Genomic DNA, 19,353 nt, shown 5'->3' with positions numbered 1-19,353 from the left:
ACTTTCAGTGGGTTACTCAGATTTCACATTATAACTGAAATAATCAGATATAGACTTAAGTTCCTAACATCAAATTTGTGAACTGGTTTTAAAAAACCAGTCACGGGGCGCCTGGGTGGCTCAGTGGGTTAAAGCCTCTGCCTTCAGCTCAGGTCATGATCTCAGGGTCCTGGGATTGAACCCCGCATCAGGCTCTCTGCTCAGCGGGGAGCCTGCTTCTCCCCACCTCTCTCTGCCTGCTTCTCTGCCTACTTGTGATCTCTGTCTGTCAAATAAATAAATAAAATCTTCAAAAAATAAAAAAAAAATAACATTAAAATAAAAAACCAGTCAGTTCAGGGCACAGGTGTGTGTGTGTGCATATTTGTGTATGTGTATAGGAAACTGATAAAATTGTCTTTTAACCTGTACAGATGTCTGAAGTAACTCACTGATCAATCATAATCAGGTTGGTCATTCTGGGGATATAGTTTTAAGTGGTAAGTTAATTTATTCAGCATGCTTGGAGGATTAGTTCCAAATCTCTTTGATAGTTGCTACCATGATTAATTAGGTTGGTGACTGGCAGCCATTTTTATTATTGGATAAATCTTTTTCTCTCCAACAGATACTTCTTTTTTTTTTTTTTTTAAGACTTTATTTATTTGATAGACAGAGATCACAAGTAGGCAAGAGGCAGGCAGAGAGAGAAGAGGAGGGAAGCAGGCTCCCTGCCAAGCAGAGGGCCCAATGAGGCACTCGATCCCAGGACACTGGGATCATGACCTGAGCAGAAGGCAGAGGCTTAACCCGCTGAGCCATCCAGGCACCCCTCTAACAGATACTTCTAAACATTGGGCTAGATTGAAAAATTGTCCCATGATACACAGTAGGTGACAAATCAATTTTTCACATTTTGATGATAATGGATTACTTTTATTTATTTATTTATTTATTTATTTTTAAGATTTTATTTATTCATTTGACAGAGAGAGAGAGAGAGAGAGAGATCACAAGTAGGCAGAGAAGCAGGTAGAGAGAGAGAGGGGGAAGCAGGCTCCCCACTGAGCAGAGAGCCCGATGTGGGGCTTGATCCCAGGACCCTGAGATCATGACCTTAGCTGAAGGCAGAGGCTTTAACCCACTGGGCCACCCAGACGCCCCTGGATTACTTTTATAATACAGAATGAGCTAATGCTGTGGCCACAAAGGCACTTAATCAGTTTTAATACACTGAGACATCAAAATAATTTCCCCACTAAAACAAAAACAAAATAGCACTCTATATTAAGTGAGTTTTGGGGCATGGGAGATGCAGGCCACGAGGCAAGTTTGTGACTCTCCTCCCTCACACATTTTTAAGGATGAAAGACAAAGATGACTATGTCTCTAAAGCAAAACACACAAAAATGTGCCAAGTCCTCCAGATCTTCCTGTTTCTCAAAGGTACAATATAGATGTGGTCCCCAGTGGGGCAGAGACCCCTGGTCATATAAAGAAGAAACAAAGCTGACTCCTATAAAACAAAGGGAAAGGATACAGTTAGGTCTAAGTGGGTGAGATGGACTCTGTAATTGCAGTTACTTCAGAGTTAAAAGATAGAAATCATTTCAATGGCCAGAATGTGCTCGCTCCCCATGTCAAAGATTTTATTACTGTGTCTGAACTCAAGTTCAAGTTGAAGAAAAAAAGATTAAAAACAATTGCTGGTTACACAGTACCTCGGGAATGTCCATCATCCTCCTCAACTTCTGATCTCTCCAGTTCCAGTCAAAAACGAGAAACTTTAAGGGGTTCAAATTAAGGCCACCTGAAAGAAACATAGAGAGAGTTGCTACAGCAAAGACCTCATGACATAAGCTTATTCAAATGACTTTTTAGTCTCCTGGTTGCTTTTTGCCTCATTTGCTGTCCTCTCCCCCAGCAACTAATCTCCGTACACTGAAGGAGGCGGCCCTTGCTGATGGAAAACAAATGCAGCACTCTGAGATTGCTTTCCTTACAACCTTATCACTGATTCTGAGGGAAGCAGAGAAGCTGCTAAGCTTGTCAATTGCTCAAGTGCTGGCAAAGAAACAATCCCAAACATCCATTTCAGGAAGCCCCAGAGGGTGAAGTCTCATTCCTGACAGGAATTTGGTAAGATGGATCCTGCAGCCTGGGTAGTGGCCCTTCAGAGGAGTTGAGTCCAATGCAGTGTGAATGACTGTGAGGAGGCGACTGGACAGAAGGGTGAGGGTGGGGTTCAGGGGTTAATTTTAGACAGAAAAGGAAGTAAATATGAATAGGCTCTATTCAAAGTCTGTGATCATTTGAGAAGACTAATAAACCACTTAAGGACTCCATTTCTACTATCTTCCTCTGTATCTAGAGATAATTACGGAATGAGGGGCTGGAGGAGACCTCAGAGTCTGTCCCTCAGAGGTCTCAGAGTTTGGCACAGTTTTTTCCACTCCCCATGTTCTTTCCATTGCCCCAAGCTGTTTCATGTTACATGTGGAAACATAACTGAAGCCTTCCTTTACTCTGCAGCGCTTCCCCCTCAACTTTTCTCTGTGATTATTTCAATATTTCCCCTTCTGCCCAAAAGACTTTTCTTCTTATAATTCCTCTTATTTATTTAAATATTTTATTTATTTACTTATTTGAGAGAGCGAGAAAGAGAGCGAGCACAAACAGGCACCTGAGTGGTGGGGAGGGGCACAGGCAGAGAGAGACTCTCAGGCCATCTCTGCACTGAGTGTTCCCTGAGCAGGGCTCAGTCCTACGACCCTGAGATCATGACCTGAGCTGAAATTAAAAGTTGGATGCTTAACCGACTGAGTCATCCAGGTGCCCCCATAATGCCTCTTATTTAAAATTCTCTCTGTGGGCTGCTCAGTGGGGACTGAGTCTGGGATCAAGCTCCATATCAGGCTCCCCGCTCAGTGGGGAATCTGCTTCTCCCCCTGCCCTCCACCCCACTCTCTTGCTTTCTCTTACTCTCTCTCTCAAATAAACAAATAAAATCTTAAAAAAATAAAATTCTCTCGCAAAATTAAAAATGATAACTTGAGAAGGACAATGGATTGGTAGTCTTCCCTTAAAAATAACTTACTATTGGTGGGAGAGCACACAGATACAGCCTTTCAGGAAGGCACCTGAGCATTATATAATAGGAGCTTTAAAATGCTTACTATTTGGGGCGCCTGAGTGGCTCAGTGGGTTAAAGCCTCTGCCTTCGGCTCCAGTCATGATCCCAGGGTCCTGGGATCGAGCCCTACATCGAGCCCTACATTGAGCCCTGCATTGAGCCTTATATCGGGCTCTCTGCTCAGTGGGGAGCCTGCTTCCTCCTCTCTCTCTCTGACTGCCTCTCTGCCTACTTGTGATCTCTGCTTGTCAAATAAATAAATAAAATCTTTAAAATAAAATGCTTACTATTTGCTAAAATAATTTTCTTTCTATGACAAATCTCAGTAAATACATAAGAAACATAAATAGGGTGCCTGGGTGGCTCAGTGGGTTAAAGCCTCTGCCTTCAGTTCAGGTCATGATCCCGGGGTCCTGGGATCAAGTCCCATATCAGGCTCTCTGCTCAGCGGGGAGCCTCCTTCCCCTGCTCTCTCTGCTTGTCTCTCTGCCTACTTGTGATCTCTGTCAAATAAATAAATAAAATCTTAAAAAAAAAAAAAAGAAACATAGATATAGTTAGTGGGGTACCAGGCTAGCTCAATCGGTAGAGTATATAACTCTTAATCTTAGGGTTGTAAGTTTGAGCCCCAAACTAGGTCTAGAGATTACTTTAGAAACAAAATCTTAAAACAAAACAAAACAAAACAAAAAAACTTAAATATAGTACTTGCAAAGAGTATCATTGCAGTATCATTTATAATAGCAAAAAATTAGGAATAACCCAGGTATCCTACCATAATTGAATTGCTAAATATATATATATATATATATATATATATATATAAACTTGGGATAAATATCCAAAATATATAAAAAACTTCTGCAAATCAGTGGCAAAAAACCCAAACAATCTGATTTAAAAATAGAGGAAATGAATATAGATATTTTTGCAATGAAGACATCCAAATGGCCAACAGGTACATGAAAAGATGCTCAGCATCACTAATCATCAGGGAAATGTAATTTAAAACCACAGTGAAATATTACATCACACCTGCTAGGATAACTATTACCAAAAAAACCCCACAAGAAATAATATGTGCTGAAGAGGATGTGGAGAAAAGGGACCTGTTGTGTACTGTTGGTAGGAATGTAAATTGGTGTAGCCACTATGGAAAACAGTATGGAAGAACTCTCAAGAAATGGAAAATAGAATTACCATATGATCCAGCAATTCCACTTCTGGGTATATACCCAAAGGAAGTAAACTCACTATCTCAAAAAAGATATATGCACCCCTGTTACTGCAGCATTATTTATAACAGCCAAGACAGGGAAGCAGCCCTCATTGTCCATCAACAAAAGAATGAAAAAAGAAAAGGTTACACACACACACACACACACACACACACACTATTGTTCAGTCACAAAAGAGAAGGAAATCTTGTCATTTGTGATAATAGGGATGAATCTTGGGGACATTATGCTAAATGAAATAAGTCAAACAGAGAAGGGCAAATACTGCATGATTTCACTTAAATGTAGAATCTAAAAAACATAACTCATAGATACAGAGAATACATTGGTGGTTGTCAAAGGTGGGGGGGTGGTTTGGGGAAAATGGGAGAAGGTGGTCAAAAGGTAAAAACTTCTAGTAGTAAGGTAAATAAGTTCTGGGGATGCAATGTGCAGCACAGTGACTGTAGTTAATACTGTACTGTGCATATGAAAGGTGCTAAGAGAATAGATCTTAAGAATTCTTGTCACAAGAAAAAAATTATAACTATTTGAGGTGATTGATGTTAACTAAATTTATTGTGGTAATCATTTCACTATATATGTATAAAGTCATATTGTACATACTGGAGTAATACAAGTTTATATGTCAATTATGTCTCACTAAAACTATAAAAAACAGAATATTATGTAGAATATTATGCAGCCATTAAAAACAAAAAATTAAAACTATTTCATGGCAAAGAAAGTCCTCATAAGATATTTTAAGTGGAGGGGTGCCTGGGTGGCTCAGTTTGTTAAGTGTCTGCCTTCGGCTCAGGCCATGATCCCAGGGGCCTAGGATTGAACCCCACATCTGGCTCCCTGCTCAGCAGGGAGCCTGCTTCACCCTTTTCTTCTGCTGCTCCCCCTGCCTGTGCTCTCTTGTTCTCTCTCTGTCAAGTAAATAAAATCTTAAAAAAAGAAAAAGAGTTGAAAAAAGGTAAGTGGAAAAGACAAGTTATAAAATTATTATACATAGTTTGATTTCCACTTATAAAAATATATAAATACATAGAAAAAAAGACTAAAGGAAATATATTCAATATTAACTAAAAGTGATTGTCTCTAAAGTGATTTATTTTCTTTTCTATACCTTTTTGCATTGTTGAAAAGCTCTTATTGTTAGAAAATCTCCTTCATTATTAAATTAAAACAATATACTTCTGTCTATAACTGTACAGATCCCAATGTCCTGGGATATCTTTGGAAGTCTGGAAACTTTCCTTAATATATCAAATATATATAAACATCTTAAGTCATAAACAGCTACATAGAATGAGTTATGTGCCATTTGCTCAGCTTTGTTAGATTCCCAGTTTCTAGAGTGCTAGAATTGTTCTCCCCCCGCCTTTTCTTAAGATTGTTTTTATTTATTTGAGGAAGAGAGACAGAAGTATGAGTGGGGGAGGGAGAGGGAGAAGCAGACTCCTTGCTGAGCAGAAAAAATCAACAGCTCCTTAAATGATTTTTCCACTTCTTAAATAAAATAAGCTTTCACAGTGAGACGACACAACTCTATGGAAATCAAATTTCAACAATACGTAGAGCTTTGTTTTCTCCCTTTCCCTTTCTCTCTTTTTAAATATGGAGAAGAATGACTCTTTTGCATGGGGGGCTTGGTGACACACAAGAAACCACCTCGATTCTAGGGAGGGGTGAGGTGAATCTCTGGCTAAGAGCTGTGAGAGAAGCAGGGTTTACCCCTGGGCTCTCCTGCTGGCCAGCCAAATTCTCCCAACCCTATGTCTCACAAATATACTATGTGCACCTCTCATCTGTTCCTTCACTTCAATGTCCTCCCATGTCCATAAGGCAAAAACCCAAACTCTTCAGCTTAGTGTTTAAGACCCTCCCTCCACACTGACTTTCTTTCCAACTGAATCACCAGCTACTAAAGTCCGTGAAGTTTCCAACCAAGAAAGTGGGTTTCTTTAATAAAAATAAAGACTAACATTTGATTTCTTAGGGTGTGAAACTCATTGTGTCAAACTCTTTATTGGCATTTTATTATCATACCAATCCTTTGAGGAAGATATTACCACTATCCCTGTCATTTGAAGACAGAAACAGATTTAGAGAGGTTAAGTAACTTGCCAAGGTCACAGGGCTGGACCTGGGATTTGACTCTGGACTGAATTCATAATAGGGACTTGTAACCTCAACACTGTATCTCAATCATGTGTATCTGCCTGCCCTCTTCTGACTCAGCAGTTCTCCCATTCCTGATTGCTTTTTCTCACATCTCTGTACTTCAAAGATCCTATTTTAATCCTTCTCACACTTTAAAGATCAGTTAAAGATCCTTTCCTCTCTAAAGCCTTCCACCCAGTTTCAGCCTCCATAACAATGTATTTTAACTCCTATAGGACTTGGAAGTGCTCATTTGGCCCTTGGCATTTACTGCCTCATGTCCTCAATCTCCATCTATGCATATTTATTTCTTCAAGGATCAGGAGCTCCTTGAGGGGGAGAAGCTCTGGAACTAGGAAACCTAGACTGAGAAACTGTGGGAGAGCCACTTAACCCTTCAGAGCTTCAGGGTTTTCTAAGAAATAAAAATGCTAGCCTGCACGGGTATCATGAATATTTAATGAGACACCTAAGAGTGTTTAGCATAGACCAGTGCAAGTATGAACTAAAAAAAAATGTTTCCATTCCTTGTCTGGAGCTGCTAAGTTTGTTACATCTTTGTAATTGCACAGCCTTTTGTATATAGTGGGTTCATTTAACCCAGGATGGCTTTCATCTGAAAAGAAACATAAGTATTTTAAGCTTTTGTTTGCTTCTTGGCAAATGCCCATCTTTATATTGAGTCATTACATTGATGAACCCATTTCTTTTATATATATATATATATATATATATATATATATATATATAGTATATGAATAGCTCCACATATATATATGAATAGCTCCAGTCATAAAACAAAGTTCTATTACTATATTAAATAAGTAATTTGGAAATGAGTATTGAAAAGAAATCTTTAATCAGTCTGGCAGGTAAAACAGGTAATAAGATCATCAGCAGATTAACAGGTTTTAGGCTATTCACTTAGAGAAAGCTAACAAATTATAAAAACCCAGGGGTGGATGCCATCTGGAATACTTTCTGGGTAAAGTACTAAAAGAGAAATGCATTTGGGAGAAATATTCTAGAATACTTATATTTCATCCATAGAAACTGCATTTTTGTTTCAACATGTTTTATATGAAACCCTCAACTGAAATGGCAGTCTTGGGAACCAAGATTCAATTAATTAAGAGGGATATAGTAACTCATCCAGCTCTACAAATTCTAGAGGTTGCAAATTGGTGAAATGAATTGTGGATCCACTAACCTGCTTAAAGCAACTGGAATTTGAATATATTTAGGTGGGCACATGTACCACAGTTCACCACAAGCCTTACTATTAATCCCTATTGCACTATACCTGCTGGCTAGCTTTACTGACAAAAGACTGTTTCCAACTCCCGGATGAACACCGAAATCTGGTTTCACTACATCACAAATGTGGTTTCCTAAACTCACATGGGTTAAAACAGAAAGTCCCAGTTCTGAGTAGGCATATCAGTGCCTCTCTTCATACCTTGTTTAATGAGTTCTTTAATTCTCCCTGGTGTTCCTACACCCAGGTGCACCACACGCTTCTCCAGCAACTTTACCTGCTCTTGGACCTATTTATTTCAAGATGGAGGAGATGAAAGGCAAGAAGAGTCATTAGAAAGGGCAATCATAGGCATTTCATCTAAAAGCCAAAGAAGTAAAAAAGCAAATAGAACTACCCTTGTTTAGGCCCAACTTCCAGTGCAAAGAAGGTTAATTAACATCAAGATAGAAAAGCATCATTCTCTAAAACTGGCAAATCTTCAGAGAACCCAGGGGTCAAACCTCAACTTCTGTGCAGGAATCTCGGAGCATAGAGGAGTAGTAACTTTTGTTGGGGCAGGTGGGCATGCAAAGGCAGGGGATGTAAAGAACACAACAGTTGTTAAATATGTTATATAAAAAGGCACCAAAGAAAACACCTGCTAAGGAGTTAAGAAAAAGCTAGGAGCAGCCCTTAAGGATAACTTACAATACCCATCAGGAACCACAGGCCCTTACTTACCTTAATGTGTTTTGCAAATAATTTCATAACTTTGCTGTCCCCTCTAAATGCTGTCATTGACCTAATTAAAAATAAAAGATTAATGCCTAAGAAAACTTACTCATTGCCGGCCACATTGACTACTTAAGTATTATGTTTTGCTTTAAAGAGAATATATGTGTTTAAGTGTGTAACTATGAGCATATGCATGTGTAAATATACACAGATACAAAACGCTGAGATTTTCAGCTTGGCCCATGGATAGAAGGAAAGTGAGGAATCCTTTTATTCAGGCATGTATCTGGGTTGGCTTCTACTTTTCATACACAAGGTTAACTTTACTTAGGTTTGCTTGATAACTGAAACTTATGGATCTGCCCTTCATTTATAATACAGAATTTCCATATTTCAGGTCCCTGGCAGAGAACTTATTTTTAAATTCTGCAGTATAGTTCTCATACAAAATTTGGTTGCAAGAAGTATCTTGGAGCAGTGATGTCAGCCTATGCTCTGTGGAGCCCAAAGGCATCTACAAAAGTTTGTATGTGACTGCCACGGTGGGTTGCTGGGAAGGAGCTGACAGGGAGGAGAAGGCTTATGTCCTGCAATCAGAGGAATCCTCCACTTTTATCTACTTAGCAGACTGAGCTTTTCTGCAAAATTTTGTATGTGTTAATGCTCCTGGCATCAACAGGTATAAAAGAACAATCAATCCTTTAGTTGCTGTTTGGGAATAGAACTAACATGGGAATATGCTTGGAAATATTTATTGTTTTTTTAATAATATTATGATATATTATTATGTTTTGAGAAATGTTATTGACTGTAGGAATATATGAATTTGCAAGATAGTAAATTATACTATATAAGTTCTGCTGCACTTGACTTGTACTCATACATAAGCTTTCTCCACGGGAAGGTTAACTAGGAAGACAGAGTTTAGAGGACATGTTTAACATTAATTCATGGTCCTCAAAAGAATAGGTATTCTTATAAAAGTTAGAATTATTCACCATTAGTTTTTATGAATAGGGCTTGTTGTGCGAGCTCAGAAATCTCTTTTTGCAAATCACTTAACCTTGAAGTAGATCATAATATTACCAAAGACACAGAACACAGAATTGGTAAATGAAGTGTGACAACACAGGGCTTTTATGCCCTTCAGAAAGGTACAGTAAAAGCCCAAATCAATGTGACAGCTTGTTTTTAAGAGGCCATCTCCAGGCCAACCCCTTTGCCATTAATGTTAGAATCTGAAATGAACTCTGTGGTTGTAGTTTTTAAAACACTGAAAAGTCAATGTGAACTACTATGACTTCAGAACCAGAAAGTATAGCTGCCCAGAAACAGCTGGAGTCTTGAAGATCAATTGTGTTTGGAGCAGAAATAGTTGCAAGAAACACTTTTATTTTACTGAGAGTCGGTGTGATACAATTTAATGTGTGTGCCTCGCGGGGAAAGGAGAGTTTGAAGAACTTAAAAAACCACTTTTCTAAATTTGTAATCAGATTAGTTCATTTAGAAAAATACATGCAAGTAACTATTGAAAGTCTACATTTGCACCTTAATTTATTTTCTCCAGGACCTAAACTTTCCTTTGTTTTGTCTCCTGTCAAAGCCGGTGCAAAGCCTGGCTCTGGAATAGGGCTAGTTCCAGTAAATCCCAATTTACTCTGATGGCCCTTCTCTGAAAAATCAATGATCCCGTGGAAGCCTTTTTGTTTTTTCTACAAAAACTACAGTAAATGAAAAGGTATGTGAAAGCACCTAGTAAAGCACTGACAAATTATCTTTAAAACATAATTTTTATATTTAAATTTTGGTCCATTTGGAATTTACTTTGGTATGAGAAGTGAGATAGGGATCCAACTTTACTTTTCCAGATGGCTACCCAGTTGTTCCAACTCCATTTATTAAATAATCCATCTTTCCCGTCTGCTTTGTCACTTTTGCCATATGCTACGTTTTCACATGCATATAGGCCTATTTCTGAACTTCCAATTCTGTTCCACTGGTCTGATCTGTCATGAGTATGCCGGTTCCATACTGTTTGAATTAGGGAGACTTGGTAACATATCTATTGGTAATCTGGTAGATACTATAGGTATAGTATCCACTCGCTAATGTTCTTTCTCAGAATTTCCCCAGGTACTTTTCTTCTGTATTTTCTCTTATGAACTTAGAACTATAGCTTATCTTTAACTTTTGAACTTTAGCTTATTGAGTTAGAAAACCAATTCTACCAGAGTTTCACTGGGAATCGGTGAAATTTATAGATTATTCTAGGTAAAACAGGCATCTTTGCAACAGTGACTTTTTTTTTTAATTTAAAGATTTTATTTATTTATTTGACACACACAGAGAGAGAACGAGCAAGTATAAGCAGGGACAGCGGCAGAGGGAGAGAGAGAAGTAGAAGCTGAGCAGGGAGCCTGATGCAGGACTCAGTCCTAGGACTCTGGGATCATTACCTGAGCCAAAGGCAGATGCTTAACCAACTGAGCCACCCAGGCATCCCTACACTGATTCTTCCTATTTAGCAATATTGTATGCCCTTTTGTTTAAGATCTTTTGAGTTGTGGGTCACCTGGGCGGCTCAGCGGGTTAAGCTTCTGACTCTTGATTTCAGCTCAGGTCACCATCTCAGGGTGGTGAAATGGAGCCCCACATCAGGCTCTGTGCTGGGGATGGAGCCTGCTTAAGATTCTCTCTCTTCTTCTCCCTCTGCCTCTCCCTGCCCCCACCACCTCTTAAAAAAAGATCTGAGTTGCTTATGTAATATTTTCTTTATATAGATTTTGGTAGGTTTATTACTTGGTAGTCTATTTTTTCTTGTTATTATTTTAAATTAGATCTTTTCTTCCATTATTTTTTCCAACTTGTCATTGCTTATATTATTTCCTTGCTTTTACTCTTGGCCTCTAGATTGGCAGAACATCTGTTTTCCACACAAAAGCCAAAGTGATCCTTTAGATTGATTATTCAGATCATGTAACTCTTCTGCTTAAAATCTTCCAGTAGCATTGTATTTCAGGGCCTTTTATACTTTCTGTCCACTCTGTCTGGAATGTATTTCTTCTAGATATCTACATGGCATTCTCCTTCACTTTGTTTATGTCTCTGCTCAAATGTCATTCTCCTTAGAAAAGCTTACTGTGACAACCCTTTTAAAAGTAGCCCTCCAACCCCCTCCTTCCTTTTGCCATGCTTTATTTTTTCTTATATAATTTAACATTATCTGACATCATAATATGTATTTATTTGTTTATTGTCTGTCTCCCTCACCAGAAGGTTAGTTCCATGTAAGAAGGGATTCTGTTTTGTTCATTGTTACATTTCCAACATATAGAACATATCAACTTGACACATCTCAGTTACTCAGAAAACATTAATGAAATGAATAGGTGAGGTATCTAACCTAATGAGCTCCAAGGCCCGGACAGCAGAGCTGCAGATGATCAACATCAGGACTGATTTCTTCTCATTATGGTTTTTCCGAAGTTTTACCCACTTAGGGCAGACTGAAAAAAAAAAAAAAAGTAAGAAAAATATTACTCTAAATATTGTACAATAGGGCCCTTATTTATTTTAGCCCCCTGAGTATTCTCCAATTACTCTTTGTTAGTGTTTAATTAGGTATTGTCCAGATTCTATTCTCTGGTTATTCAAGATATTAGATTAAAATGAAATATCATTAACTTATATCATAAAACACATAATATGCCAAGTAGCTAAATGTGACTAGTTTTAGTACCAAGTAAAAAAAAGTTTGGAATAATACATTTTTGATAATTTATGTTTGATGCTTGATGGCAAAGACTAAATAGAAAAAGAACTCAGATTCAATAATGTTAAATTTTAAGGAAACTATCAACACAAGATAAAAATGGAAATGACATTAAAATAATAGCAAGCATATATTAAATACGGACACTGTTTAGTTCTCATAACCCACTGAGGTTGATTCTACCTTAACCTACATTTACACCTGCTGAATTTGAGGTGCAGAAAGGTTTAAGAACTCAAGTTGAGTGCCATCAGAACTACTCTGTGTTTGAAAAAAGAATGTTAAATCTCTATATCTAAACTATTTCATTATCAGTCGCAATAGATGACTACCTAATATGAATAATCTGGTTATTACTGGCTATATACAATAAATATCGAAAAGATGAAATTAGGTTGTGTGATAGCCATGCTCTGAGTTATGAGCATATGAAAAGAATTTCAGAACTTTACAGCCAGAATAAAGATCACATGTCCAACTTCCTTATCTTTCAGGTAACAAAGTCAAGTCCTGGAAGAGTACTCAGCGATTTGCCCCAGGTCAAATGTGAGAGACTTGGATCTAGAATGATAATTAATCTCTGGATTCCTACACCAATACTTCTAATGTATTATAAACCAAAAATGAGACAAAAACTCAAATTCTCAAAGCCAGGGCAAAACAAGAATAAACTTAAATAAACAGAAATTGATATCAAGATGTACCTTAAGAAAAACCTCCATTTCAAATCCATTTGAGGTGGAAAGTTTTGCTTTTAAATATAGTTTCAAAAGTTTTTATTCTAACTAGATGGATCTTATGTTTTAATGGAGTAATAACAACTTGGTGAATAACTTAAAAGAAAACCATAGGTTACTTACTTTCTTTTAGGTATGATGAGAGACTATGAGTCAAATCATTGGCCTTGAGGAAACAGGAATCTAGAATATGACAAACATGCTTTGTAGAGGATTTTGCAAACATACACATGATCAAAACAGATCCATTGTGAATGTGTCTTCTTGAATAAGGTTGTAAAACATTAGTGAATGGGACTCATTATATATTTTAAAGTGTTGTCCAGTATTTAAAACAAAAGCAGCAATAAGAGCAAGTAAGCTTTTAACTGTCCATGATTTCTTTTCTTTTCTTCTCTTTTTTTTTTTTTTTTAAGATTTATTTATTTATTTGACAGAGAGAGAAACAGCAAGAGAGGGAACACAAGCAGGGGGAATGGGAGAGGGAGAAGCAGGCTTCCCACTGGGCAGGGAGCCAGATGTGGGGCTCGATCCCAGAACCCTGGGATCATGAACTGAGCTGAAGGCAGATGCTTAACAGCTGAGTTGCCCAGGCACCCTTGTCCCTGATTCTTAGAGTAGTGAAATAGAAGCTTGTTGTATCATTCAATGAACTTATGAAGAATGTTTATTTTTCAAATCATGGAATAGGCAATATACAAAGGTAAAGGGGAAAGAGCTAATAAATCTAAGTAGAGAGGCTCAAACTCACTAGTCATCATAGAATTGCACATTACAATGATGAGGTAATACTTCACACACCCATTAGAATGATAGCTGTTAGAAAGAGGTATAATACTGACTCTTGTCAAGAATGTAGGGTGATAAGCCTCTTGTGAAATATAGGAGGAGGGCCACCTGGGTGGCTCAGTGGGTTAAAGCCCTGCCTTCGGCTCAGGTCATGATTCCAGGGTCCTGGGATCGAGCCCCACATCGGGCTCTCTGATCAGCAAGGAGCCTGCTTCCCTTCCTCTCTCTCTGCCTACCTGTGATCTCTGTCAAATAAATAAATAAAAATCTGAAAAAAAAAAAAAAAGGAAATGTAGGTGGAGGTGTAAACTGGTAATAGCGATTCTGGAAAGCAGTCAAATTAAGTTGTATACACTCTATGACCCCATGATTACATTCCTGAGTAAATAATGGAAAGAAATTCTTATGTGGTCTATAAAGAGATAAACACGAGTATATTTATCCTATCATTATTTGTGATAGTGGGGAGCAGGAAGCAACCTAGGTGTCCATATCTGAGAAAATGGATAACCAATAGGTGGTAGATAAAATCACTGGCATACTGTTTAGCATTAAGAAGCAAGGAACTTGATGTGCATTAAGCCATATAGGCATATCTCAAAAAAGTGCTCAGAGAGGAAAGAGACAGAACGAGAAGTTCAGCACATTGTTTAGAGAAATTGCAAAGTGTACACACATACAACAACATGACGTTTTACAAGCATATATACACATTTAAAAGCATTAACACATTAGAGTGAATGCTCTGGGGAAAGTAAAGAGGAGTGTGGACTGAAGAAGAGTGGGAATAATGCATCAAAACACAACACAACACTAGAGTAAAAGACAGTATAACACTAAAATAAAATATAAGGGCCTTGCTCAACCAAGGTCTAGCAATTATGTAGTATTATTAACTCTGTACCTGAGATGTATAAAAAAAGCAGGATCATGTTTATTATTCTAATTCTTTCTATAAGAAAAAGGTTTTCTATAAACACAGTAGAGTGCTAGGGAGTAAACTATGACTAAATTTAAATTAATTTTAACATTAATATTGTGACCCAGCATATGTAACTCACATTATGTGAGTTAACTAACTTCAAAGATGTTGCTTCCTATACATCTGTAGAGCCTCTGATGTTCTTAAAACTGTAATTTCCCAAGTCTGAATATGATCAGACTCACCTGGAGAGCTTTACAAAAGATACAGATTCCCAGGATGGACTCTTTTTGTTAGTAAGTCAGAATTCCTTGGGGGTGGGCCTGGGAATTTGCTTTTTAATTTTTGGGTGATTCAGTTGCTGCTAGCCTACAGGCATTTAGTACTGATCTAAACCACACTGCAGCTCTCAGGAGTACAGCTGAGTTAACTCCAAGAAATTCCTGCCTCAAAACTAATTAAGTGCCCATGTGTATGACATTAACAATATACAGTGAACAATATTAATCGAAAAGACATGTTCCTGCCCTACAGACACAAATAACCTCAAATCAAAACCAACTTAGACACTCAGCAAACTAATAGGAACAGTACCTCATTATCTATATCACCTTATATTTATGCTCCTGCCCCTGCCTGTTCCAAATAACCCAGAGTGTGTCCCTTCTCTTACTGTGGACTTCCTCTCTGTCCTTGGTTTCATATGTAGCAAACTGGGCCTTCTCCTAAATGGTCTCTTGATGCTTTTATTCACTGTGTCTCAGAATGGCCCAATTTCTTAACTGAAAATGAAAACCTGTTCTTTTTGTCTATAAAAGTATTTTTAACATATTTTTAACATTTTCCTTCCTTCCTAAACCAAGCCATGACCATACCTTCTTGTTTAACTATATAACTGAACTGTAATAGAGCAATAATATAATGTAAACTCACTATGGAAATCCAATGACTTTAAAGGTTTCTTATGACCTCTGTATCTCTATAATGCTAGAAAATGAAGATTTATGATGTTCCATAAGTATACACAGCAGCAGCGATCCCACTATCTCACAAATCCTTCCTGTGTACGCTAACAAAGAACTAGAAGGATAAAGCAACCACTGAGTCAAACTTCAGTTAAACTTTGAACAGAAGCTGTTATCTCTTTGTTTCTATGATAGAATAGTCAGGACTTAGCTCTTCTCAAAGGAACTATGCCTGGACAGGAGTGGTTTCTAACTGTTTGAAAAAAAAAAAAAAAGTACAAGGAATACCCTTTAAGGAATTTAAGGAGTGCATTTCCACAAGAGCAGGATCTGGAGTTTTAGACTCCTCTGGGCTTTGTGAGTCTAAAACTCCAGATCTTGCTCTTTTGGAAATGCACTCCTTAAATTCCCTAAAGGGTATTCCTTTTGGAAAAGAAGCAGACTGGGGCACTCCTGTTTCCAAACTTAATGTATTTTTTTTTTTTTTAAAGCACATCACAAAGGAATTATAAATATTCAGGGAATGGGATGTTTTTCAGCTCCTTAAGCCTCTAGAAAGCATAGAGTTGTAATGGAAAAGGGAAATCAAGCTACCCTTGGCTTTTTCCAATAGTAGTAATTAGATATCCCTAGTAATCTATAAAAAGCTCATCTGAGAGTGATACCCAAACCTTGTGTGGTTTGATTTTTAACAACATCTCTTTACTCTCTGCCCCAAAGAGTTAGAGGATGTATCTGAGTTTTCAAATTAATTAAAATCAGTTGTTTTAAGAATTTTGCAATATTTTTAACTTAATTATAAATATTCTAAGGCAGTAGATCTCGAGCAATAGTAGGTTTAAGAATCACTTGGGAGTGAGGTGTCAGCTTTGCTAAAAATGTGGAATTTTATTCCTATCTTTAGACAGTTTGCTTGAAAAAGTCTGGCCTGAGACCCAAAACACTACCATAAAAACAAAACTATGATAAGCACAACAAAACTAAGAAGCTTATTAAAGCTAAAGTTGGGCACCTGGTGGCTCAGTTGATTGAGTGTCTGATTCTTGGTTTCAACTCAGGTCATGACCTCAGTGGTCATGACACTGAGCCTGGCATTGAGCCCCTGACCGGTCATTGGGCTCCCTGCTTAGCATGGAGCCTGCTGGAGACTCTTTCCCTCTCCTCTCCTCTCCCAACTTCATTGTGCACACTCTTTTTCTCAAATAAATAGATAAATCTTTAAAAAAAAAAAAGCTACAGTTTTTGTCTATAAAGGGTGAGTAAACTATGTTTCATATCTATAATTTTAATGTGTGCTTTATTTTTATTTTAATTTAACTTCTATCCTCAACTAGGGATTCTTACTCCTTGAAGAATGCTAAAACGATGCACACTCAACAATTAGCTTTTTTAAAAAAATTAAATTACAAATCTTTCTTTAGACTGAACAGATACCATTTAGCATCTTAATGAAGAAATCATTCAAAAGTTACAACTATGAGGTTGAGGAAAAGAGTATTAGCACGTGGAAAATACACTGATTCACTGGCGGAGATACCTAGCCATAACATACATAGTGTAGGAAAGAAAAACCCTTTTTGCTCTTCCTCATCAGGAAAGTTGATAGCAATAACAATGAGTTCTGCTAAATGACTAACTTCAGAACAGTAAGGGGAAAAAAAGGAGGGAAAAAACCAAACAAGTCTGGCTGTACCTGGTAGGTTTAGTTCTTCTAATTCAATCACTGAACGATCGCTGCTGTAATAGTCCTTCATCAGTTTCTGTAGGTCTTCAGGGGTCCCTGGTTTTGGCTCTGATTTTGCAAGAACATCTGTAATTTTCTTCTAAGACATGAGAAGAAAGGAAAAAATCCCAGGAAGATAGATTTTAGAATGATGTTAGCTTAGAATAGATAAGAATCCTCTGGTACTTAAACTGCACACAGATTTTGGTGATAACTGAGTATGAATGTGAGTTCCAATAGATACACTTGAAAAAACTTAAATACTTTTTGGACACAACTACCGCTTTGAAAAATGAATAGGATATCTAAAAGTCTCTTTATAACTCTTGGTCTATGGCTTCTAGGAGAACTGAAATTTCTGTAGAAGTCTCCATTAATAGGGCATTACTTTCTGTTAAAAGTCAATTAATCTTGTTGCTGTGGAAACCTCTCTTTAATCCTTCGAAGATTTTTATTCCCCAGAGTAGAATTTTGAGAATTTTTTGCCTAACTTGGTTTTCAAGGCACCGAGTCTCACTTTGGGTTTCTTGGATTAAGGTAAAACCTGCTGGAGTAATCTGAGCATTGGAGCCCACTGCAAAGGACTGTAGACTCTTGACTGTCAAGTCTTGGGGGAGAGTCTGGAAGTGGCCCCATGGAAAGCAGAACACGAATAACTTTACAGCATTTATTTTGATTTGAATTTACTTGTGCAGCATTTATTGAGTGCCTGCAATGTACTAGGAGCACACCACTGTTCAGTTAATTTTTACCACAAACTTCTCATTTCCTTCTAATGTTTCGCCAAAGATCCACAAAGAGCCACTCCCCACCCCCACCTTTTCACCTCCTTCCACAATATCCTCATTTCTATACCGCTGCCAAGAATAATCAAAGTCTGTCAAATGAATTGGCTTTTAAAATATGTCATCAGTAGGCACAGTTTAGTATGACTTCAGCCAAGGCTAAAACTATCTAGCTAGAGTTTTGACCTTGAGCCACCAAGAACTTAACACTCCTGAAGGCCATTAGTGTACAAACTATCAAAGAGAAGTTAAAGTCACTTCTTTAAGGACTTGCCAAACCTCAGCCAATTTGGCATCTCCCATCTTTCTATTTGGCCATTTGTGAGCAAAGAAAACATATGCACACATACTCTGAACTTTTTAAAAGCTTGCTGTTAAGTAATTGGTTTGAATCCATCTTCTTTACTCTAATCCCAATCATATTTCCTCTGCTGAATTCAACAGTAGACCCTGTTGGCAGGGAGAGAATTACACTGGTGTTTTCACAACTGTGGTGGAAGTTCAAAGCAAACCACACCTTCTCCAAGGTTGAGCCATAAGAAAGTCTGTACAGGAGTAAAAGAGTCTTCCATGCACTCATAGGAAAGTATTAAAATGTAAGGGGAGACTTTTGCGTTAAATTATGGTTCCAAATTATGGTCAGAAATGCCATATACTATGGTCATCTGGTTATTATTTTCTTTTTATTGGTTTAAAAAACTGAAATGGATATGAAAAGAAAGTTGGTAAATTTTTTTCCGGCAGAGCCAGAAGGGCCAGGGGGCAGGACAGCTTTGGGATCCTTTTAGAATTAGAAATCCATGTCTTCTAACAACAATGAAAACAAAGGTGGATAGCAAAGATGTCTGGTGCTCCACAAGATTGAAATAGGAATCAGAAGAATTTATTTTTAGCTCCAACAGAAACACTTAATACTTGTGACCTTAGGAAAGTCACCAAACCTCACTGAATCTTACAACCTCTAAAGTGGGAATTATATCAACTGCCTCATCAAAGTACAGTATATAGAAATGTGAGGTAGATCACCTGCAGTTGTAAGAAAATTGTAAGAAAGTATGAATAATACCTTTCTTCTCTTCCTTGTCTTGGTGGCATCTTCTTTTGTTTCCTTTGGTTGTATCAAGAAACATTCTTTAGGCTGTAAAGAGATACAGATGAAGAAATTTTCATCTTAGCATGATGAC

The 19,353-nt window shown here is 37.6% G+C and overlaps 1 protein-coding gene across 2 annotated transcripts in view; it reads right to left on the bottom strand.

Moving 5' to 3' along the window:
- The window catches only part of CMSS1 (cms1 ribosomal small subunit homolog), a 377,798-nt gene that overhangs the window by 921 nt on the left and 357,524 nt on the right, over positions 1–19,353 (bottom strand). For both annotated transcript variants that reach the window (XM_032852028.1, XM_032852029.1), the window contains exons 3-9: positions 19,236–19,307; positions 17,355–17,484; positions 13,109–13,168; positions 11,880–11,982; positions 8,483–8,543; positions 7,961–8,048; positions 1,701–1,789 (exon numbers count right to left, since the gene is read on the bottom strand). In XM_032852028.1, coding sequence (XP_032707919.1) covers positions 1,701–1,789; positions 7,961–8,048; positions 8,483–8,543; positions 11,880–11,982; positions 13,109–13,168; positions 17,355–17,484; positions 19,236–19,307 — 603 coding nt within the window. The remainder of the gene's footprint in view (positions 1–1,700; positions 1,790–7,960; positions 8,049–8,482; positions 8,544–11,879; positions 11,983–13,108; positions 13,169–17,354; positions 17,485–19,235; positions 19,308–19,353) is intronic.

The sequence above is a fragment of the Lontra canadensis genome, unplaced genomic scaffold (assembly GCF_010015895.1).
Source record: "Lontra canadensis isolate GAN:19392208 unplaced genomic scaffold, GSC_riverotter_1.0 scaffold6, whole genome shotgun sequence".
Classification (NCBI taxonomy): Eukaryota; Metazoa; Chordata; class Mammalia; order Carnivora; family Mustelidae; genus Lontra; species Lontra canadensis.
The sequence above is the reverse complement of the archived record's forward strand: the minus strand, read 5'-3'. Positions and strand labels throughout refer to the sequence as shown.